Source organism: Phytophthora ramorum, assembly GCF_020800215.1.
Source record: "Phytophthora ramorum isolate Pr-102 chromosome Unknown Phyram_PR-102_s0001, whole genome shotgun sequence".
Lineage (NCBI taxonomy): Eukaryota > Oomycota > Peronosporomycetes > Peronosporales > Peronosporaceae > Phytophthora > Phytophthora ramorum.
In genome coordinates this window covers 5285199-5307384 of record NW_027150647.1, presented here as the reverse complement: position 1 = coordinate 5307384, position 22186 = coordinate 5285199, and the positions used below count along the sequence as shown (strand labels likewise).

The window sequence follows — 22186 nt, the reverse complement described above, 5'->3', positions numbered from 1 at the left end:
TTGTGTTTCGCTTCTGCTTTGTGAGTTTGCGTGTTTCGCAGCGTTTAGTGGACGTGGCTGGAGCAGAGAAGCTGGCGAGAAGGGCATGCAGGACACGCCACAGCAATAGATTCGTTCAGTATAATATAGTCGATGGCACTCTCCATCTTGGCGTTGATCTTCGTTGTTGATAAGCTCCACGGCGCTTGTCATGCTCGACTCGAGTCCACTGGACAAGTGAGACTTTGCAAGGTATCCGATACCAGTACAAAATGAGTGGTGACGAGGAAGTGATGGCAGCCATGGGCTTCGCATCGTTTGGACAGCCCCGTCGAGAGCGTCGACGCGTGAAGCAGGAGACGAGTGCGAGGACGGAAGCGTTACCCCAATTGATGCCCGGGACGGAGCTAGCGACGCAGCAAGTTCAGTGTTCAGCTGGGAGCGTGGACGTTGGTCCGCATGGCGTGCTGTATCTTTTGTGCAAGGAGAAAGGCACCGATGCGCATAGTTTCCTTGATGCTGCGCTGCACGAAGACGCCAAGGAAGACAAACAGGAGGATCAAGTGCCGTACGCAGCATTGCTGGAGGAACTTGAACGGGAGAAACAAAAGTTTGATACGCTGGAGAGCTCGCAGTTTTTGAGTGCTCGTGCTGCGACGAACAAGTTCGAGACGCTGGGGAGGCATCGCTTCTTGAATCGCTCAGCCATGAAGCTGGTGACGCTCGACTATATTTTCCAGTGGACTCAGGAATTGGAGCAACGTCAAGAACCCTTCACGTTTGCTGACATTTGCGGAGGGCCGGGCGGGTTTTCCGAGTACCTGCTGTGGCGAGTTGGGCAAGGCAGTTGTGGGTTGAAGGATGAAGGCGAGAATGCTCGACGTGTTCACGGCTACGGCATCACGTTGAAGGGCGCCGCAAACAACTGCGGATGGCGACTACCGTCCAAGTTTCGCGAATTGTTTGACATCTGCTACGGCGAGGATGGAACAGGCAATCTCTACTCGAGAGCGAACATTCACAACTTCCGTGACGTGGTTCGGGGCCGGCATCCGAGCGGCGTGGACTTAGTTGTGGCTGATGGAGGCTTTCTCGATGCTCGATCGCAGGCTAATCAGGTTCCGAGTCGTTGATTTGTGCGCGTGCGTAAGGAGGGATATTAATCGTGTAATATGGCAATGCGATCCACAGGAATCGATGATGACGAGGTTGATATTGGCTGAGGTGCTGACCATGTTCGCTGTGCTCCGTGCTGGCGGAGATTTCGTCTGCAAGACGTTTGAACTGGCGACACCTGCAATGCAGGAGCTTTGCTGGGTACTTCACCAGTGCTTTGAGCGGTTCGTAGTCGTGAAACCAATCATATGTTGCACTACATGTATGCTTTATCCTTTTGTAGGTAATTCACTTGAAGACGAAGACTCACTTCCGTCCTGGTGATTTTGCGTTTGCAGACCAGTCGACCCGCGAGCTCGGAGCGATATATCGTAGCACGAGACCTACGCATGGGCAATCCGACGGCAAAACTTGTGGGGATTCTAGAAGAACGCCTCGTGGAAAGCGGCAGCATCGACTCAACTGACGATTTCGAGTTGCGTTTCTTGACGAACACCACGGCCATGCGCAAGGATGTAGACTTTCTCCAGTATATGACGACTGCTAACGAAGCCATTGCCAGGAGCCAAGTCCAAGCGTGCAGGCGCATCAACGAGTTTGCTGCCAACAAGAACAAGAGGTAAGGTCTTTCTTGGCGACAAGTTGTGATGATCTCATAACGTTACGAGTGTCTTTTTGATCTGCAGGAAAACGCGTGAAGCCGATTCTGCAATTGACCCCCGACAGTTCTACCATTGCTGGCGGCTTGAGTCCACGAAATAAGGCAGCGCACAATGTAGAGATGATAGCTCTATTTCACCGACAATTTGCTGTTCATAGCTTGCAATATCTGCTGAAAGAGCTCGTTGGCACCTTCAGCAGAATAAACTCCAACGCAGCTCACGCGTACGCTCTTCTGTAAAACTCTCCCCAGCTTCCGTCTGCACAATCCGTTGATTCAACCGCATCTTCCGTTAGCTTAGCAAAACACTACAAAGTGAGATCCACGAACCTATTCATTGGGGCAAGTACAGGCACTTCTTTCTCCCTTGCAATCGCCACTAGCTCAACGTGTGTCTCTGCTAGAGCTTCGCATCCGTCAAGGTCAGTCGCGATGACTAGCAAACGGATTTTGTTGGCCAGAAGGCCCCGCCTCACCTCGTGCATCCCCAATACTACACGGCGCAACCGCTTGTCATTCCGGGGATTCCGGGTATGCGCGCGCTCCTGGGATACGAAGGTAGTGTAAGTATCTGCTTGTCTCAATTTGCCGCGTCACGCTAGTTACCTGTAGAGCAGCGAGCCTCTTCAGAAATGTGCCAACCATTGTCTGCAGTTCTAGTGACTCTGTTGGCTATCAGCACATGCCAGCAAAAAAATAAACAGCAGCCTGTGTCAGACTCTCATCTCGTAGTTTCGTCAAAGCAGAGCTCCTACCTGCACAATGTAAGTTGAAACGCGCTGTGTCTCTGCATCAACTTCTCTTTTCGCATTTCCAACCCCGTCACCACCGCCAGCCCCTCCACAGACCACCCGGGCTGTCACCAGGCGACCACCATACTGCGAGCCGTTCATCACCTGCACAGCTTTCTGAGCGTCGCAATTATCATTGAATATCACCGAGATCTGCCCCGAAGTCCCATTAAAGTGCAGCTCGTTCACCTTTCCGTGTTTGCTGAAAATCTGCCCCATTTCTTCCTGGACATCAGTAACTTCATCCGGGTCCTCCAGCTCTTCCGGTGTCAGCATCCCATCCACCTCCACCACACAACCCTCCACCTTGTCTTCAGCACTTTGCAGCTCCCAAACACAAGTCACCGTCCTCCCCCCGAACACGTTTCCATTGAACGCAGTAAAAGCTGAAACTGCGTCTTTAGCATGCTGAAAAGTGACGACCACATCAACATCTTTATCTTCCTCGTCTTGAACAATTGCAACGTTTAGCAGCTCTCCGAAGCGTGAAAAATCGGCTCGAACTTCCTCTCGAACCTCCTCGGCTTCGTCGTCGTCTTCCAGCTCTTCAGCTGTCACGAGACCGCGGACTCGAATTTTAGAGCAGTTTGACGATTCTCTCTGTTGCAAACTCCCATTTTTGAACTTGGATTTGCGTTTACGCCGCTTTGGTTTTGCAGGAACTGCTGGTGCTGCAGAATCGACTTTGAGAGCGCTTGGCAGAGGGATTGACGCCTCCTGCTGCTGCTTTTTGCGTCTTGTGCGAGATTTTTGTGGCGCCGATTGGCTTTCTGGTGAGTTTGCAACGATCGCAGCCTGGATGTAGGAGTCGAGTGTCGGAGGCTGTCGCTTTGAAGGTGACGCAGTTCCTGCTCGTCGCGACATTTACCGGAAACCGTCACAGAAAATGGTATCAGTACCGGTAATATTAAACATACGTAGTGAGTTTATCATACTTATTTTGTGATATAATACACGCAAATAATAGTCCTGGTAAATTACATCCAAATTATTTGTACTCCAGTAAATTACGGGGTTAGTTGAAGTGTAACGGGCTTGAGGAATGAGCCTCTCGGGCCGACAGCAGACTCTGTTGAGTATCTACGGGGCTGCAAACGACGGGAAGAAGAAGGCCCCCAAGAAACCGCATCGCCCGCTTTCCAGCTCCTTCAATTTGGCGCTCGTACCTCGAAAGAGCAGCTCTGGTTGTGGTCCACGACGTCCAGCACCTTTTGTCCGACGTGACAGTGGAGAACGACGAGATGTTGAGCCAGATCAAGTACAAAATGCTATTCACGAGCAGCCAGTTCTACCTCAGTCGACTGTGCAGCCACCGAAAGCTCGTAGCAACCCCGTGGAGGACGAAAAAGTAACAGGTGAACGGGACCGACCTTCAACGTCCAGGTACACTGTACATAATGTGCTGGTTGGGATCAACACGCTGACGAAATGGTGCTTTGTGCTACAGAACAGTGAGACGAAGGATACTTTCAACAAAAGGCGAGCGGGGTGAAGATGTCGCGACTGGCAGTAAAACTTCCAGTAGTGCAGCAACGGCTAGTGCAGTCATTTCACTGTACGGTGACGGGTTTCTGGAGATTCCTTTGCAAGCTAAAGAACCAGTGAGCGCAGAGTCTCCTGGCTTGGCTGGTAGTAGCGGATTTTCCATCTGTATGCTGCTGTTCAAGGCTGCCGACACGGAGAAACACAAAGCTAAAGTGTAAGGTTGGCGACTTCAACATCCTGATCAATGTTGATGCTGCGACTAATGCGCGATGTTGGTCGTAGTGAGGCAGATGGAGCGCGGCACAAAAGCCCAGAGCTAGATGACTCGGGGGAGTTTGTGCGGTGGCTGTGCTGTGGTAGTACAAACCGTAGTATCTTTGGTTGCTCTGCCAGCCTCGATGAAGGTAGCGTAGTAGCACGCAAACGGGGTGGATTCTCAAACGTCTTCCGAGGTTGGTGCTGGTAGTACGCTGCCTTCTTTATTGATGCTGATCGAATATGCTCTCACATTTTGAAACAGGTTCAAGCGAATCAACACCTAAATTGCTAGCTGCTAAGCTTCGAGTCGATAACTCTGAGGATGATGAGGCGACCTTCTCAATCTACGATCGCGGAGTTCTTGCTAATTATCAAGATAAAGGCGAGGATGGTGGCTGTCGTGTTCGATGGAGGAATTGGGAGTGCTGGGCAAACAACTACGAGGTCCCAAGCAACCGTTGGGTCCGTCTCAAAGTGCTGTTTGATTGCAGATATCTCCAGATATTTTTCGACAACGAACTAGTAGATTGTGCGCGAATTCAGACCGTCGAAGTCTCTGGCTCACCAAGATGTGGAAGCCAGCCTTGGAGGCGTGCAGGTGGCAGCTCTGCGTGGGCTCAGGCTCCGTCGAGCACTAATTCAGTGTATGTCGGAGGGCATCCGTCCTATGCGAAAAGCGTTCGCGACTGGAGAGCTAGAATCGGCTTTGTGGGGTTGATTGCGTCTTTCCAGCTGTGGAAAGTATCAAGTGAACATCAACCAGGGGCAAGAACATCTAAGAGCAGCCAGGATGAGGCTTTAATCTCCTTGGTTATCCCCGAAGTTGGATCTGTGCGTGACAGTTCGAGCTTTGAGAACATTGTGAATGCCCACCGAAATGTCTTCTGGCGGCAGACAGCTCCTCCTATTTGGACGCCACAATCACTGACATCGTCTGCGCTTTGTGGGGTCTCGTCCACGACCAAAGGTTCAATTGTGTTGCTCGGTAGCTTTTTCGATGGTGCTCACGAGGATGTGGGGGTTACAAGCCCAAAATCCTTTGAGAACTTGTTGCTGTCCGCTTTGCAGTCTGGAGATATACGCGTTTTGATTGAATACGCTGCTGAGTTTAGTGTGCAGCGCACTCACGATCACGTTTGTCGTTCACAGGTGGAATACGAGCAGAAGTCAAGTGCTTTTGTTTCTGGGATAGACCAGATGAGTCCTCTATTGAATGTTGTGGTAAATTCCGAAGAAATTCGACCCGCTATCGGTTCATTTGAGATCAGTGTGGAGTTATCGCGAGCTGCAGGCAGAGGTGCAGTAACCGTGGTGCTACATTCGATGGCCACAACTGGGTGCTTTCCGAACTTGGACGAAACCAAGAAAAAGATTGAGGCTATTGTGTTGTTCGAGGCCAAGCGATCTCCAGGCGAGGAGATTCACATACAGGCATTTCGCCATTTGCTCGCTCTAGCAGGTCAGTCGCGGCACAATAGAGAGCGGGCATTTATGGAGTCTGTCATCAATCGGAAACTAGTGCTGACTGAGCGGAAAGTCTCGGCAGAGTTCGAGAAAATCGGGTTCTTTTTCGCTTCATCAGAGTTGCCCGGGGTCGTCGCCTATCTCAAGCGAATACAGGTACTGTGTGACACCTTTTATCAATCCTCCAACTGCTCATGACTGCATTCTGATATTCGTTGCCTTTTATTTGACTAGGACAACTACTCTCGCGCACAGAGTCACCGAATGGATGATCTTCCCAGCTTGTCGATGCTAACACCAACACCTACAGGGCTGTACACACTGCCGTTTATGAATACTCTCCTGGTTTCGTCAACCATGATGTGTGACAGCGGCGCACCGAAGCCTTCGTGGCGTTTTGTCTGCATTCTGGTCGACTACGATTTCCAGTTGGTTGATTTTGTTCATGAAGGCTGCCCGGTGACCAAGCGCGGAGGTATTTCTTACCGCCAAGGGCAATCAATCTACAATGGCATCGTCGATCGTGTGTATCTTCGCCTTACAGCTTTACCGAACAAGGTTTTCTGCGTGCTGTTCTCACTACAGAAAATCGCAGAGGACGAAGGCAATGATCCTTACTCCACGGAGGCAAGACAAATGCCGAACCAGCTGTCAGGTGTACGCGTTCAGCTTGAAAATGTCGAGGAGCATCACGTTTTGGGCATGTTTGATGCAAAGCCCATTGCTGGGTGTCGTTGGTTCACTCTGGCTGCTGCCTATCGCTCAAAGAAAAATAATGTATGGCGAGTTCAGGCTATCGGAGGGTGTGGGAACGCAACGTCGATTTCCGCTAGCATCGACGAGGTAAACGTTTTGCTCGCTGAGCTGCGAATCATTCAAACGTACGAAATTCGAGTCCACTTCATAGAAACTGCGAGCCAAAACGATGACGCAACAGCCGAGAACCGCGAGTGCGAAGACTTTGCTCGTCGTCTAGCAAAGAACATTCGCTTCGGTCGGAATGGCAGGATTGTGCTGGTGCCGCTGACAGAAGGTGTAAGCGGTGGTGCTAGTAGTAAGTTTCGAATTGCGCTAAAGCTGCAAGAGCTGGAGAATGAAATCGACGTCTACACACACCGCAACGCTGCGAATCGGACGCTACCAACGATTCAGTCCATCTATCGCACGCTTCTTCGCATTCTAGCTCAGTATGGGATCAAAGAATGCCTTCAGCAAAACCCATTCGCTCCACAAAACAAGCGAGTGAAACGACATGTCGAGTTTCGTGTTGTGAGTGCACAGACGAATGCTCCCGTGGATAAAGTGCACGTGTTTATCGAGAAGAACATCACGTTCGACTCGAATTTGGCAAAGACCGTGCTTCCTACGCTACTGATGGGGTCTCGCCTGATGTCAATTCGACGCCGCCTGCAGAAGAAGCGGGCAATTGAAATCACACGCGAGGTGGCAGTAGCTGTTGTCGAGGACTGCATCGCTAAAGCCTCAAAACAGGCAGCAATAGCAGCCAAGCTGAACGTGAAATTGATATCCGTAATTGGAGCGCGGGCACTCGTAAGGCGCGCCATGCGGTTACGATACGAGAAAATCAAAGATTGTATCGTTGAGCGTGCTCGCAAGAGTGAGCACGCTCGAGAGTATTCACAAAGCTTCCCGCTTCGACTACAACGGCTTTTTACCAGCACGCTAGTGCTGTCGGAATCGGAGCGTGAGTTACTGCAACACTCAACGCGAGGAGAGCTGGCAGAACTTGAGCTCATGCTGCAGGGCGTTTCAGTACCGTGCAAAGAGAAAACAGCCATGGATGAACGTGCTCTCCTGGAAGAATGGAGAAGTAAGAACGCCCAGTTTGCATTGGAAGAGCATTCCGACACCAATTCCAAGAAGATTGAGAGTCCTCCAGACAATCAATCGACTCCGGAAAACCAGGATTCTAAGCCAGCGGAGGAATCTCCAGGTGGAATCCCTAAGGACCGAAGGCAGCTATTCGTAACAGACAGCGAAGGACGAACGAGCTGCCGTTTGATTCCGGGTAGCTATTCGCTCTACGTATTTCACCTCGACTTCTTCGAGTGGACGTCGTTTGCGGCTGTCTACCCTACAATCACCGCAGCAGGACTGTTTAGCGGACCAGCAGCAGCGTCTTCAGCTGTACAGGAAATGGTGATCCCGCTCGATGTTTATCAGTGGACGTACGCTCTGCAACTTGTGGATTACTTCCACCCACACATGAGCATTAAGCTTGCTGGCATTCCACTTCAAGTCACCAACGACTGCAGCTCGGAACGACAAGTTGTCATGACCGATGCCAATGGGTGCGCAACCTGGGATGTCTGCAAAGGCCTATATGCCGTCGATGTGCTTCGAGAATGCAGCTGTGTCCTCTACTCTGCATTGAAGCAGGTGGTTGTGGATGGAGGTCGCTATCGCAGCTCTAGGACAATTGCGATGCCGGTGCTGTTTGGTGGCGTGAGGGTGACGGTGTTTGTGGTCACCGCTGCTCCTATCGACAGCACAAACGCAAACCAAAAGCATTCAGAGCTGGCCAACATTCGCTTCCACTCCATCGGAAGCATTGAAAGTACTGCTGCTGGTAAACGACGCAACGCGAAAACTCCTCACACCCGAGACTTGTCAACGAAAGAGGAGCGAAGCGAGGGTGACGTCGCCGTGGGAAGCTCCAGAGCATTCAAGTTGCGGCTTGGCGCCTATCGTCTGGAAGTCTCGCTGCCCGAGTGCTCATCTGTCTCCGTACCAGTGAAAGTTTCGTGGGCGAGCAGCAGGACACAGGCGAAAGATGGCAATCAGTACTTGGCTGTGCTGAGTCCAACAATCACAGCCCCGCGGACCTTCCGCGTAGTTCTTTCTTACATCGACGGTGTCGAGAGTCTTGATGTGATTCTCGAGGTATGGAAGGACAACACGATGGTCGGACACGCGTGGCGACAAAACTCGGAGGGTTGCGTCGGGCACGTGGAGCTGGAGACCATTAACAGTATCGAAGGCTGCGAGTACCAGTCTTTCCAACTACACCGCCAGGATGGATTCAGATACAAGTGCATCGTGGCGTCGAATCTCTCTATGACACATTGCTTACGCCCTCAAGTGCAAATCTACTCGTCTGCGGGGCTTATTTACCAGTGCTCGGAACCGCCTTCGATCGGCGAGTTGTACTGGCACGTATGTTGGTGGGACACCAATGGAGCGCTTGTCCCCACTAATTCAGAGCTACCTCCTTCATCTGACGCCGCGAGTTTGTAACAAACTCGTCGTACGCACAGAGATAGCTTGGCTGGTCTACTGCTGTGACCCCAATGACACCAGAACTTGTTTGCAAACAGTCGAAATCGCATCCAGGCCCTCACTTGCCGCGTTTTCAGATAGCTGCAGCATGGTGGCATAGATCACATCCACGTCCACCGTAGCTCGAAGAGTGTTCACGCTCAGCAGCGATTCCAGCAATTCCAGCGTGACAACGACAAGTTCGACGTCCTCTTCGTACAGCGGCCACCGAGCAAGCGGCTCGTGCAACGTCTGTGTCACTGTGTGTGGGTTCTCCATGCAGAAGGACACCACGTGAAGGAGAAGTTTCCGCTCTGCTCGGATCAGTCCACACAGAATCATGAACGAGTGCACGTTCTCCGAAGACACGACCGGGTCGAGCAGGAACCTGATGAAGTCACTGATCCACGGATGGTTTTCCACCTACACATGCAGAATACACAAGGAAACGTCGATGAGCTCATGATCACTACAGCCTTGTACCTGACAGAGTCAACAAAGTACGCACCCGGAAATCGTCACTTTCAGCGCATCCAACGAGCACCGTCGCAACAGCTTCCGTACGAAGGCGAAGGAACTTGCCCCACTGAGATCCATCAAGCATTGAAGGCAGCAAAGGCAGCACTAGCTCATTTGCCAGCGGGTGAATGTCCTCGCGACAAGCTGCTGCAATTCGAGTGAGGCCGGACACGATTCGATTGGCGGTAGACTTGGAATACCGGTCTAGCTGACTAATGGCTTGGCAGAGCGTCACGACGGCAAGCTTGCGGCACGAAGCGTACTCCTCACTAGCTTCCGGAACCGTAGATGCTCGTAACACAGCCAGCACGTCGCCGTACACGCGCGGGTCAGCGAGAGTGCCGGCCACATTGTGCAAGAACTCTACCTGCGATGTGAGCAAACTGGCCGAGTCCGGGTGATGAAGCCAAGCTAGAAAGGCTTCAACAAGCGTGTGCCGGATAGTCGAGCATGCTCCCTTAGCGCTGCGCCGCTCAACTGAGTGCTTCTTGGAAAATGACGCGAGCGCGACCTGCAGTAGTTTCAACCAAACCACGTTAGCTAAAGTCCTAACCAAGAAGCAATCGACCGTCTTACCCCTAGTTGAGGCATCACACCACTCATCGCATCAAAAGCAGCCTCGAGCGTGGGAGTAGCAAGCCTTTGCTGGAAAAGGCAGATGTCGCGGACAGACTCGAGTAATGCGTTGACGAACTCAAAGTCAGGAAGCGTAGTTGGCTCCGTGTCATTCAGCCTGTTAACAACAAGAAAGAGGTCGGGTGAGAGGAGAGAAAGCGTAAAATGCCAACGTTGAAGCGTGCGTACGCTTTGGCCATCTCGTCAAGTGGGGTCGTGAGTGACGACGCACCGTTTGCCAAGGTGTCCGGTGTGGTGCCGCTAGCGATAACCCGGTACACCACGCCCAGAGCCTGTGCTGCTACCATTCGTCGACTGTCAACCTGCAGCCAACTGCAAAGCACTTTACAGCACTCCTCTTCCCGCTGTCTCGCCATCGCTGTCGACGAGGGCTTTTCCTCATCTTCATCAACCGTTTCCATCCTGTCCGACTTGGCCTCAGCTGCCGAAGTAAACATGGCACTGCTAGCAGAGACCTTCGACTCATCAGCCTCCATCTCCTCCACGAACGCAGGCAGCGACAGCAACGCAAACGTGTTGGGGGCTGTGTACGGGGACTTGGCTTCCAGAAGCACGGCAACAGTCGTGGCCAGCTCCACTTTGACTGCCTCGGCCACCGTAGTCTCCTGTGTGTCTGCCTCTTCCTTCGTCAGCAACCCCATCAACTGTGGCAGCACCTAGCCAAGGAGTAAACAAAAAGCATTAAGTCCACTGCCGATCAATCACACAATTCCCAAGCAAGATCCTACCTCCGTGAAGATTGCTTCGCGAGCAGCCGGGTGCGTCTGCAGAGCCACGGCCGCATACTCGCACGCTGGACGCAGTAGCGTATTCAACCGCAGCGCCGCTTCCTCCATCTCCACACTCGCGTCCTTGAAAAGCGGGAAGAGCCAACGCAGTCTCTGGAGCACATCCGCCGCCTGCACTTGGTCACCAAAAGACTCCAACACGCGCGTAGACCCCATCATCGCCACCGCCTTCAGTCCGTAGTAGCATTTGTGCTTCCAGGACGGATACTGCAGCACCGTCGCGAAAGCGTCACGGTACCGCTGCAACAACGGAATCATCGCTTGACGCTCCGTCACATAGCGAACAGTCTGCAAAACAGCATCTCGTGAGTCCCCACTGCTCTGCAATCCCCCATTATCTCATTATCTCGTACCAGCGACGCCGCAGACAGCAACGTGCCCAGTTCCACCTCGTGGTCGTGACTCAAGGGTTGGTGGGTGGGTGGGGACGGGAGGAACTCGCCAATAGCATCGTCTAGCTCCTCGACCACTTGCAACAGGAAGACGAAGGTGGCGTCCACCCCAACGCTCGTGGAGTGCACGCACTCCTGCACGTAAGCTGCAAAATTGTGAAACACGGCGTACAAGGCATTAAAGTGAGTGGGGATTGCACGTTTCCATTAGTAAGCAGTTGCTTGAACGTACCGGCGACGCCTCCCGATTGAGGGTCCAGCAGGGCGCGCGCCAGGTCGCGCGGCATGCGGCGAGGCGCGGACGTCTCGGAGCTCGACTGGGTAGCCATTTCAAAAATAAATGACAAAAAAATGATTTGGCCGCTGCCCGTTGGTTGGCCAAGCTCGCGCGGTATACAGGCTTCAACATGTCTCCGAAAAATCTTTGCGGCGTCTCCGTTGCGGTAAATTACCGCCAGTAATATCTAGCCAGCGACTTGGTGTGTCCTCCGTTCCAACTGACAAGCCCGCACCGGTATCGGGTTCGTCCCCGGACGCAGAAGTCGCAGGAGCGAGGCTATCGATCCATTGCAACCCCGTCCAAAGGTCCGAAGTGCTGCTGTCGCCGAGTCGCGACCGAGTCTGGACCAGTGATTTCGATGCTCAACCACACGCGCGCCATGGTGGACGAGCCGGCGCGTGGATCCTGCATGAACGCAATGGACCGCTGAGTGAGCGGCGGCACGTTCGAGGACACGACGCAGCCACATGAATTGGAATGGTACATGTAGCTGCGTCTGGTCATTCACCGCCAGTGAACAGCAGACCCATGGCACCGGACTTGTTGCCCTCTCTTCCGCCCCAGGCTTGATGCATTGTGGGCGGACCGGAGCGATAATGAGTCTCATTGCAGAGACGCTCTATTTTTTGAAGGAAGAAAAATTCGAAGATGTGACGGTTGATCCTGCAGACAAGCCAAACTCCGGCTCATTTCGGCTGGAGCTCTTGTGCTTCCAGCACGGGAGCAAATAGCCTTCTCTCACTGCGCGACCGGTGCGACGTGCCGACTGGACTCGCTTTCTGCTGGAAGGCAAGCCGTGGTTGCAGAGCCTTTGTCGGCACTCGAAATCGGCCCCGCTGAGAACGCCGAGCCACCAGCTGCGGCCAAAAACTGCCCGCTGATCCCGCTGAGAAACCGCCTACAGGATGGTACGATCACGAGTCAACTTTTGCCCGCCCGTGAGTTGCAGCCTGCACTACAACAGCAAACGAAGCGCATTCTGGCCACGGAACTGAACGCACAGGATAACTAGACCTATCGACAGATCTCACGGTCTACCATCTTTGCTCGCTGGGCCACTCGTTGTCTCTAACTCTCCACACAAGCTAAGGGCAAATTCAAATGTATCTAGGATTTCCAGCAGCAACGGAACATGTCGATAGGAAATCATTGGCCGCTACGCTAGGAAGTGCTGAGATCCATGGGCAAGAGGGTATCTATCGCAAGTGGTATTGTACATGAAATAGATACATGTATCAAACGACTGGCCCGCTCGGAATGAACTCACTGAACAGCAAGAAGGCGCTATCCCACTGATATTGTTTAATCAAAGTTTTGCTCCTACGGGTACTGTGCCCGCAACACTGCAGCTTGCGGGCCGGTGAAAAAATGCGTTTTTGTATTTGAGGCCAGTTGAGAAAATGTCCCTCAAAATACTCGTGAACAAAGACTGCCACTTGACTGCCTTGCGACGCGAGGCGCATTGTTAAACAGAGCAATACTGTACCCGTTACCGTCTGTCAAATCTTGATCCGTACCAACTTCACGTGCATTCCACTTCAAATCGAAAATAGTGTAGCCATCGTGCATAGCCGCGGTCGCCAATCAACAAAAACAAGAACCGGGAAAATGGAATTATCATGTCTCCCCACGCAACGTCCGTCGAGCGGAGGTCCCCCCTGGCAGTTCACAACCGAATCTCGAGACTGGAGCATGGCGTCGGGCGTCCAAGTGAAAGGAGAGGCTGCGGTCGCGTTGCCCTTGCGGATCCGCGCCGTGTCCGACAGCTTCGAGGACGGCAGCGAGCCCACGCGCAGCACCAAGCGGCCGCGACGAGAAGAGCCCGCCGTGTTCCTGGAGAAGACGTACGAGCTGCTGGAGCGCTGCCCGCCCGAAGTCGCCTGCTGGACGCCCAGGGGTGAGAGCTTCGTGGTGAAGCAGCCCGCGGCCTTCGCCGAGCACGTCATCCCCACGTACTTCAAGCACCGCAAGTTCAGTTCCTTCGTGCGGCAGCTCAATCTCTACGGGTTCCGCAAGGTGCGGGCCAGTGTGGAGGACGCAACTGGAGACGAAGACGCCAGCCCCAAGGACTGGTGGGAGTTCCGCCACGACCGGTTCGTGCGGGGCAGGAGGGACCTGCTGTGCGAGATCCGAAGACGCTCCGGGTCCACCCCCGTGGGGGCCGGAACACCAGTGGACCGTGTGGAGTTGGAGGAACTCAGAGCGGAGGTCGGAGCACTGCGAGACGAGATGCACAAGATGAAGAAGACCAATCAGCAGCTGGCGGGGCTACTGCAGACTCTGCTGCAACGCTGCAACGGGGTCGAGAATGACGCAGGGAACCGACAGGAGTTCGCAGGCTTTAGCAACTCACCTTCGGTTAGGACTCTGCCACCAATAGCTTTACCCAGTCCAACCAGTGCCAGCGGACCGCAGCTAGCGCTACTACAGCTGCGCCAGGGACTTGGGACGCCGTCGGCAGCACAGCGGGACAGCAGAACGCCGCGCACTCCTGCGTCGAGCTCGTTCCATCTGAGACCGGTACAGTCGTTGATGGTGAATCTGAGCCCTAGCAGCCGCCCGACACCGAGTCCGCGACCCAACCATAGCTACGTGGGCACCCCCTCCTACACCCAAGAGCAGCTCAACGGGAACCAGCAGCATTGGTACCAAACCACTCCAATCGCCCAACCATCTCCGACAGCAAACCGCTCGCCGCTCAAGCGCCTGCGAGTGGATTCAGCGACTTCTGTGTCGGAGCCACAGGCAGGATACGGCGTCCGGTCTCCAGAGGATGCAGCCGTCCGTGAACTCAGTCGCGTTGCCGCGGAGATTCGGTCCGACCTGCTCGCTTGCATCACTGCGCGGGTTACGGGCTTCCTGCGCGTGCACCGCGATCAGACCGGACCGACTCGAGAGGCCGACGCCGACGCCGTGGCTGAAGCGGTGGGCTCTGACATCCGTCAACAACTGGCTTTGCTGCAGTCGTCGACGGCGTCGTCGGACCCAATGCTCCTAGATGCGGAGACAACTTGCATGTATCGTGTGGAGATCCTCAAATTCATCTCCCGCGAGCTGCCGCGTGCCGTTCAGGACGCCGTCGATAAGCGGCTGCCGGCACCGGAGAAACTGAAACAGCGCCCAGCGAAAGACCGGTCGCTGCTGGCGCTACTGGTGCAAAAGGCACAGAAGGCACTGGAACGCCAAATGCACTCGGAAACAGCAGCTGTAAATACAGGACGACGATAAAGGAAGTAGGAAGTTGGAAAATTATTTGATTAATGTTTGGTACTTGTCGTTAGTTGAGTAGTTGAGACAGCGAGGTGTCGTCTTGCAACGCCCGTGACACTTCGGCCATCGCCACGCAGGACGAGAGCTTCGTCGCCCAGAAGGCGCGACCGGACATGGCAGCAGCAGGCCGAGAAGATTTGTCGCTCCGCTTCCCCTGCTTCACCAGCGCGTAGCAGTCGAGCGACATGAGGTGCGTCTGCAGCTCTTCACGGGATAATCGAGGCACCCAGGCGGTCTGAGGGAGACCACGAAAGCGCGCCAGCTCCTCGCTGACTTGGTTCATATCGCACTGGTGCGATCGCTTGGTGCCGTCGTTTTCGTTGCTGCCGGGGGCAAGTGAAGTGATCACGTACAGCAGCAGTTTCGCTTGTCTTGGTAGCTGCTTGATTTGCTGGACAACAGGGGACGAGAGCATTGATGTAGCGCACTGAAACACGTCGCGCACCGTAACCTTCACAGGTGCGGCCGAACCCTCCAAAGCTGAACTGCTGACTGCGCCCGAGCGTTGAAGCGCGTGGCGAGCAGATTGCTGCAGCAAACTGATGGCCAAGCGGGCGTCGCCATCTCGGGCTGCCACCTTCCTGGCAATGAGCTCAACAGCGCGAGGCTCAATGAACCTGGCCACCTCTGAGCTGTCGGAACTTGACGCTCTCTGCACATAACTCTGCAGAATCAGCAGCAACTCCTGGTGCGAGTAGGAGCCAAAAACCACACGAGGGACCCTCGAGTCGTCAGAGCCTTCACCGGTAACATGAACGCGGGACACCTGCTCGTACATGTCGACGCCGTTCATGATACCCAAGAACTTGACCTCCGCGGGTGCCACATGGGCCCACCGCACCAAGAAATGGAGCAGCTCCTTCACCCTCGGCTGCATCCGCGCAGGAAGCCGCAGCAACTGGTCCACCTCGTCCAGCACCAGCACCACCGAGCGCTGTTTCGTCTTCACACCGCGCTGCATTGCAACAAAGCTGTCGAGCGCGTACGGGTCCATCACTTCAGGTACACTCCAGCTCGTAGTTTGACGCACCTGCTGCGCCACGGCAGCGTACAGCGCCGCCGGATCCGTGAACGTGCTGCAGTTGAACCTGACCGCTGTCTTGGCGCCTTTCCTGGTTCGTTTCCGGTTCGTTGGCGATGCAATTGCCACTGTCTCGTATCCCTGTTCTCTCAGCAGCTCATTCACCGAAGAACTCTTGCCGGTACCGGGGGGTCCGATGATGAACAAACTGCCCTGTGCGTCTCCCTTGAGCACTTGACGAAAAACCTCATGCTCTTGTGCACGGCCGACAATGGGCGAATCAGCGCGCAGCAATTGTCCAGAGCAAATACGCTGTAGTACCGTCTGTGGGTCTTCTGCCGCCTCTAGAAGTGCTGGAGCCGCGTACTGCAGCGTCCTCCACAATACCACGCGCTTAACGACGCTCGACTTGGCTTCTCCGACCTTCGCTGGAATCTTAGGGGCACTGATCACCGGTGTGCGGGGCTTTGGGAGGTGTGGTGTGAGCAGCAAAGGGACGCCATCGGTCTTGCGCTTCTTGGAGGCCGGAGGACTCGGCGGCGCCGCGGATTTCGACGCGATCTCGCGCAGTCGACGCTGCAGATTCTGCGCGATTTCTTCTCTGTTCGCAAGCTTCTGGGCCCGCGTGACCATGGTGAGGGAGATACAAGGAGACAAGACGCAAAGACACAAGACAACGTTGCGCTTTCGAAAGCGAATTCGATTGTGATGGATGGCGCGAAATGATTTTGGCGAATTAAAACGCTGCATGTTTGGATATTTGACGAATCGGAGCGAGCTATGTGGGAGGGAGCAGATACCAGCGCTGCGATTCGTCCAAAAGATAAGTGTACCGGATACGCGGTACATTCGTGTCCGATTTGTGCTGGAAGAACACGAAGCAAATGAAGAGGCATGTGTGAAATAATTTTCATAAGTTACAGGGTGAAGAAGATGCTGATGGTCTCCTCTCGGATCACAACGGACCCATTCAGCACGTAGCAGCTTTGCTGCTTGCAGTCTCTGCAGCGGTGGCCACAAGTTTGAGTCGATCGATGCGCGAAGTCAGGAGCGGATGTGAAGTGTCCCCCAAGTAGTTGCCTTTTTCGGTGATCATCCTCGTGTTGAGCACCGACCGCATCTCACAGTTGCGCGAGAGTTTCCGCTGGAAGCAATTGATGCCGCCATGAGCAAAGCCGCTTTCGGCAGCGACTTGGTCGGCCTCGTGCTCCAAGCTCCAGGAGAGATACAAGTTCCCACCGACGATGCCCAGCACGCCGACGATTCCCGCGATGAACTTGTTCGGGATCTTGTGGATTGCGACGCAGCTCCCAACGAGTGACGCCGGCAGGAAGGCCCCAGTGTACATGGAGTGGTTCTTGGCGATGTGGGCGCTTTCGTGGGCCAGCACAAAGTCGATCTCGTCGCGCTTGGGGATGTCGTACTTGTCGTGCAGGTGCGACGGCGCGTAGAAGGCGTCGTACAGCTCCATGGGCAGCACGATGCAGGCTCCACGGCGGCCAACCGTGAGGTTAGCCCCCATTGACGCGCCCGTGGACTCCTCGCCCACACGGATGGAAATCCGTTCCGGGTTTTTCACGCCCACACGAGCCGCAATGCTTCGAACGTTGATGGCGAAAGGATCTTTGTGGTCGAGTTCATGGGCGTCGAGCCCTTGGGCCAGTCGGAGCGAGTGCGTGCTCGTGGGTTCCGCGATGGGGTATGCCGAGTATCCGTAGATGAGCAGCGCCGACGCGCCGATGAATCGCTTCGAGTACAGAGCCGTCGACATGAGCTTGATCGCCGTCCGGGTCGCCAATTTCCAAATGGGCTCAGCCCCGCCGGGCACTTGCGGTGGTGCGGGTGGCATTTTGATATGCGCGCGTTTCTCGCTGTGTGTGCGTTGCTATACGGCGATTCGGCGGTCCACTTGACAGCGTTTCAATATGCTGCTTGACTCTGGCGCCGATTTGCCCGACCAACCGCAGAACCTTGGGAGGTTGAGAATCCACACGCCGAGACCAAGTGGTCGAGTGCAAGCGGCCTCGCCGAGGTGGTGCCTGCGGTCTCAGCGGCGAGGAATTCCGTTGTGGCCATGAGGTTTTGCGTTTCGGTCCCATGACGTCGGTCGTCCAATTGCTGGAGGTAACGGTCGCTCTTTTTATTGGTTGAAACTTGAAAATAAAGAGATCGGATTGGTTGAAAAGAAGATGTCGCAACTTCAGAAACCATATATTATTTCACTGAAGTGTAGCCATCTCGGTGATTTGCGGTTCAACTGGGAGCACAGACTATCCGTGCCGAAAGTCCTGCTTGCCGTTCTTGCAGTACGGACAGTGTTTGTTGAGCTCGTAGTCTGGTGAGAGTCGGTCTTCCTCAGTCAGCGGGCTGCGGCACGAAAAGCAGGAAGTGACGGCAGCCTCCGTCAAGTCCGGCTTGAGCGCCACGCGGTCGTCGAAGATGTAGCAGTCGCCCTTGTAGTGCGCACCACCCACCTTTTCAAAGTACTTGAGGATGCCTCCATCCAGCTGATAGACCTCTTTGCGCCCGTCGTTCAGCAACGCGTACGAGGCCTTCTCACACCGCACGCCGCCCGTGCAAAACATCACGATAGCCTTCTCCTTCGGAACCTGCTGCAACTGTTGCCGAGCCTCGCTTGGGAACGCGCGAAAGCTTTTAATATTCAGGTCCACCGCGTTCTCAAACGTGCCCAAGCGAACTTCGTAGTCGTTTCTGAGCCACAGAATTTCACCCAAGCCAGACAATGTTAGTGCTTCAGTTCGTCGTCTCAGCTTCAGTGCAATGCCGTCTCTCACCTGGTGTCCAAAATGACCATATCTTTGCCATCGTCCATCCACGCCTTGAACTCTTGGGCCGAAATGTGTGCTGCCAGTCCGTCCGCTGCTGGGTTCACCTCCTCCATTCCCATCGAAATCACCTCCTTCTTGATCTTCACCAGCATCCTCGGCAGTGTCATGCGCTCCGAATACGAGTCCTTGAACTCGAGTCCACGCATCTCCGAGTGCAGAGCAGAGATCGCTTCTTTCATGGCTGCCACCGCCTCCGACGTCCCTGACAGTCGAATGTTCACCCCTTCCACGGACAACAGAATCGTCCCGCGAAGCTTGTCATCTCCGAAACGAGCGGTAGCTGTCAGCAGCTGCTGCTTCAGCTTCGGCAATCGCTCAGCGGAGAGCACGCAAAACCCATACGCCGACGAGTTCACATACGCCGCCTCCACCGTCTCGGCCATTCCTAGCCGCTCGTTTATGTCAAACAACCGGTGCCAACCGGTACCGTCAAAAACTTCAAGTGCACTGCTTGCTCATGGAATCACTGATGTGTGTGTGCATCACTTCCAAGGTATCTGCAAAGCGTGACAAGCGAAGAGTATGAGCACCCGCGAGTGGATGGAGACGCCTAGCGTGGTGCTGGACGAGGCGCGACTGCAGCACAACATCGAGCGCATGCAGGCGTTGGCGACGTCGCACAGCGTGAATCTCCGTCCCCACGCCAAGACGCACAAGACACGGGAGATCGCGGTGAAGCAATTGGCGGCAGGTGCAAGTGGTCTCACTGTCTCCAAACCGTCTGAAGCGCTGCGGTTTTTGCGCGGGGAAGTTCTGGGCCTCAAGAGTTTGTTGTTGGCATACCCGGTCGTGCAGAGCAACAAGGTTCAGGAAGTGCTGAAGGCAGCGCAGGAAGTCGGCGTGGAGTTTTTGCTGACGGTGGACAGCGCTGAGGGTGTTGATGCTGCGCAAAAGGCGTCGGAGGCTAGTGGCTGCAACTTGAAGCTGCTGATTCACGTTGACGTTGGATATCACCGCGTGGGCATTGAGGAGGAGGACCCGCGACTGCTACAGCTTGCGCAGCGCATCGACAAGACGAGCACCCTCGAGTTCTGCGGACTGCTGTCACACGCAGGTACGACGATCTTGCTACGGAGTGTTGGAGGAGGAGTGCGCTGACTGGTTTATTGTGCTTAGGCCATGCTTATCGCTGCAAGTCGGTAACGGAATGCTCGGAGGTTGCGGAGACAGAGAGGTCGATTATGGTTCGCATCAAGAGCATGCTGGAGCAGGTACGAACTCGGCGGTATTGGGTGTTATTAGAGGTCTAACCGAGCTCTACTCGATGTTATATTAGAATGGAATCGCAGTCCCCGTCGTGTCGGTCGGAAGCACCTTGACGGAATTTGCTCGAAAGGACTTCACGGGCATCACGGAAGTTCGTCCGGGAAACTATGTGTTTCTTGATCGCACTCCTGTGCGCATGGGACTCTTCACCATGCAAGACGTCGCACTGACTGTTCTCGCCACGGTTGTGAGCTCAAACAAGTACAACTTCATCGTCGATGCAGGATCCAAGGTGCTGAGCTCGGATGGAGCTCGATCGGCTGGAGATTTCGGCTCGACATGCTACGGCCTTGCCTTCTACGAAAAAGATTTCAACCGCGTTGTGAACGAGCCCACTCAGAACAAAACGCAGCTCGAGGATGGCAAGGAGCTGATCTGCTTCGAAGTGACCAGCCTGTCGGAAGAACACGGTTGGGTGAAGAAGATCGAGGGAATTCCTTCACCAGCCATCGGCCAACGCCTTGTTATTGTGCCCAACCACGCCTGCGTGGTGTCGAATCTTACTGACAAGTTCTTCGTTCAAGGCGAACAGGCGAAGACCTGGAAGCTGCTGTCGCGTGGCTGCACTCAGTGAAGTGCTCATTTTGCTATCGCCCACCAATGGCTCAGACATGACTTTAGCTTCATTTTAAAACCACTGCAGCTGAATGCTTTCGATAAACTCGCGGCTGGCTTTGTCTTGGATCCGTCGCATCAACTCCTCTCTTGTTTTTGGCAGGGTGCTGGTGGCGCCACCGTCCTTGGCTCGGAAATTATCAAGCATCTTGTTCGTGGCCACCTCAATCGCTTGCAGCTCTTGCTCTTGTGTAGCCATGTAGTGTTCGAACGCTTCAGTCTGCAGATGCGATTCACGCAGCGACTGCGCCCACTCATCCTCGTACGCCAGCTTCACGAGATGCCTACGGAACGGAGATCGCAGGATCTTGGCGAGCATAGCTCTGAACGACACGTTCTCCACATCTAAAGCTTGCTCCGCAACATGCTCGAGGTTCCGATAAAAGGAGGAACTCTCAGTTTTGGCGGTAGGCGACGGTGAATGGTACATCCATGTCGTGAGAGCATACCTCGGCTTGATCGACGGCATCACGCGGTGCAGCATTTGCTGCGACGAAAAGAGCACCATCTCGCCGAATCGCGGTTGCACCACGATACGCGATTTCGGGAACGGGTAAAGCACGATTTCACCTCCATCTTCGTGACCCCACTCCTCATTCAAGTAAAGCACCGCTGTAACGCACTTGCCGTCGTCTCCATAGGTATCAAAGTGCATCGGGAAGCAGGCTCCTCGTCCAGCATTGTGCTGCACCTTGACCATGTGTCCTGCAAGCCCCACCCATGCCGGCATCGCTTGAAGCAGTGGACCAAACACCACTTGCTGCTCGAAAAAGTCTCTCAGGAACGGCACAGACGTTTGATCTCGAACCGCATCCAGCGCTAACTCCGTCTCCAGTATATCGTGCTTCTCCAACAGCAGAGTCTTGGTCTTTGGTCCGTCGTTTAGCAAAATGTGCGTTGAGTTCGGGTACAATTGACCGCTGGTTCGAAGCAGCTTCATTTCGTCGCGAAGTTGGTGGAGATACCCCTCCGGGAAGGCGTTGCGCACCACGCAGTAGCCATCGGTGAGCAGTCCGTCCACCAATTCTGAAGTCACGGATGTATTCCAATTGGCCCCGATCCTCACTTGTGGTGGAGGGGGCGACTGCAGCGAGGAGAACGATGATCGGCCAAGCAGAGACCTTGTCCAGCGCTGCATTTTTCGCGACTACAACTCAGCATATTATGCGATAGTACAGGGTCGTGGTGCGGTTACGGTATACCAAGGTTGAAGCGATTGAGTTCGTTCCCAGCGCAGTGATCGAGAAGGCGTCGTTCCACGATATGATGTAGGGCGCTACGTGTGAGTGTCGAGGGCAAATTGGCACTAAAAGGTTGTTGCGGTGGGGGCGCAGCTACGCGGCCCTGAGCGGTCCAATGCTCGTCTTACGGTACAACCTGTCGCCTCGACCTGTTGCAATTCAAGCATCGCTTAAAGGTGCCTAGTTTGAACACCTCTCATCGCTTTTGAAGTGCTTGGTCACGTCGTTGTTGGCAGCTCAAAGTCATGCACGGATCGGCCATAGCAGATGTCATGC

At 54.4% G+C, this 22186-nt stretch overlaps 11 protein-coding genes across 11 annotated transcripts; 5 read left to right on the top strand and 6 right to left on the bottom strand.

Annotated features, from left to right (window-relative positions):
- Nucleotides 1–251: 251 nt before the first annotated feature.
- On the top strand, nucleotides 252–1857 carry KRP23_1379 (Cap-specific mRNA (nucleoside-2'-O-)-methyltransferase 1; the record flags this gene model as incomplete). Its single annotated transcript, XM_067884442.1, has 4 exons — nucleotides 252–1097; nucleotides 1171–1319; nucleotides 1394–1714; nucleotides 1782–1857. The coding sequence occupies 4 exons, from the start codon at nucleotides 252–254 to the stop codon at nucleotides 1855–1857; spliced, it is 1392 nt and encodes a 463-aa protein (XP_067751952.1).
- A 28-nt stretch (nucleotides 1858–1885) lies between these two features.
- On the bottom strand, nucleotides 1886–3411 carry KRP23_1378 (Selenocysteine insertion sequence-binding protein 2-like; the record flags this gene model as incomplete). The annotated part of the gene is made up of 4 exons (XM_067884431.1): nucleotides 1886–2015; nucleotides 2087–2301; nucleotides 2363–2428; nucleotides 2512–3411. The coding sequence occupies 4 exons, from the start codon at nucleotides 3409–3411 to the stop codon at nucleotides 1886–1888; spliced, it is 1311 nt and encodes a 436-aa protein (XP_067751951.1).
- A 178-nt stretch (nucleotides 3412–3589) lies between these two features.
- On the top strand, nucleotides 3590–4250 carry KRP23_1377 (uncharacterized protein; the record flags this gene model as incomplete). The annotated part of the gene is made up of 2 exons (XM_067884420.1): nucleotides 3590–3930; nucleotides 3995–4250. 2 exons carry the CDS (start codon nucleotides 3590–3592, stop codon nucleotides 4248–4250), a joined length of 597 nt encoding a protein of 198 aa, XP_067751950.1.
- A 1363-nt stretch (nucleotides 4251–5613) lies between these two features.
- Nucleotides 5614–9012, top strand: KRP23_1376 (uncharacterized protein; the record flags this gene model as incomplete). Its single annotated transcript, XM_067884408.1, has 2 exons — nucleotides 5614–5910; nucleotides 5989–9012. 2 exons carry the CDS (start codon nucleotides 5614–5616, stop codon nucleotides 9010–9012), a joined length of 3321 nt encoding a protein of 1106 aa, XP_067751949.1.
- Nucleotides 9013–9048: 36 nt separating this feature from the next.
- Nucleotides 9049–11697, bottom strand: KRP23_1375 (uncharacterized protein; the record flags this gene model as incomplete). Its single annotated transcript, XM_067884396.1, has 7 exons — nucleotides 9049–9456; nucleotides 9542–10063; nucleotides 10129–10285; nucleotides 10357–10844; nucleotides 10917–11264; nucleotides 11330–11514; nucleotides 11601–11697. The coding sequence occupies 7 exons, from the start codon at nucleotides 11695–11697 to the stop codon at nucleotides 9049–9051; spliced, it is 2205 nt and encodes a 734-aa protein (XP_067751948.1).
- A 1643-nt stretch (nucleotides 11698–13340) lies between these two features.
- KRP23_1374 (Heat stress transcription factor A-3) lies at nucleotides 13341–14876 on the top strand (the record flags this gene model as incomplete). The annotated part of the gene is made up of 1 exon (XM_067884385.1): nucleotides 13341–14876. The coding sequence occupies one exon, from the start codon at nucleotides 13341–13343 to the stop codon at nucleotides 14874–14876; it is 1536 nt and encodes a 511-aa protein (XP_067751947.1).
- A 49-nt stretch (nucleotides 14877–14925) lies between these two features.
- KRP23_1373 (Cell division control protein 6-like protein) lies at nucleotides 14926–16572 on the bottom strand (the record flags this gene model as incomplete). Its single annotated transcript, XM_067884373.1, has 1 exon — nucleotides 14926–16572. The coding sequence occupies one exon, from the start codon at nucleotides 16570–16572 to the stop codon at nucleotides 14926–14928; it is 1647 nt and encodes a 548-aa protein (XP_067751946.1).
- A 337-nt stretch (nucleotides 16573–16909) lies between these two features.
- Nucleotides 16910–17788, bottom strand: KRP23_1372 (uncharacterized protein; the record flags this gene model as incomplete). The annotated part of the gene is made up of 1 exon (XM_067884360.1): nucleotides 16910–17788. One exon carries the CDS (start codon nucleotides 17786–17788, stop codon nucleotides 16910–16912), a length of 879 nt encoding a protein of 292 aa, XP_067751945.1.
- Nucleotides 17789–18209: 421 nt separating this feature from the next.
- On the bottom strand, nucleotides 18210–19171 carry KRP23_1371 (tRNA uridine(34) hydroxylase; the record flags this gene model as incomplete). Its single annotated transcript, XM_067884348.1, has 2 exons — nucleotides 18210–18651; nucleotides 18735–19171. The coding sequence occupies 2 exons, from the start codon at nucleotides 19169–19171 to the stop codon at nucleotides 18210–18212; spliced, it is 879 nt and encodes a 292-aa protein (XP_067751944.1).
- Nucleotides 19172–19310: 139 nt separating this feature from the next.
- KRP23_1370 (D-threo-3-hydroxyaspartate dehydratase) lies at nucleotides 19311–20628 on the top strand (the record flags this gene model as incomplete). The annotated part of the gene is made up of 3 exons (XM_067884337.1): nucleotides 19311–19842; nucleotides 19905–19999; nucleotides 20065–20628. The coding sequence occupies 3 exons, from the start codon at nucleotides 19311–19313 to the stop codon at nucleotides 20626–20628; spliced, it is 1191 nt and encodes a 396-aa protein (XP_067751943.1).
- A 54-nt stretch (nucleotides 20629–20682) lies between these two features.
- Nucleotides 20683–21807, bottom strand: KRP23_1369 (Prolyl hydroxylase EGLN3; the record flags this gene model as incomplete). Its single annotated transcript, XM_067884326.1, has 1 exon — nucleotides 20683–21807. One exon carries the CDS (start codon nucleotides 21805–21807, stop codon nucleotides 20683–20685), a length of 1125 nt encoding a protein of 374 aa, XP_067751942.1.
- Between the last annotated feature and the right edge of the window lie 379 nt (nucleotides 21808–22186).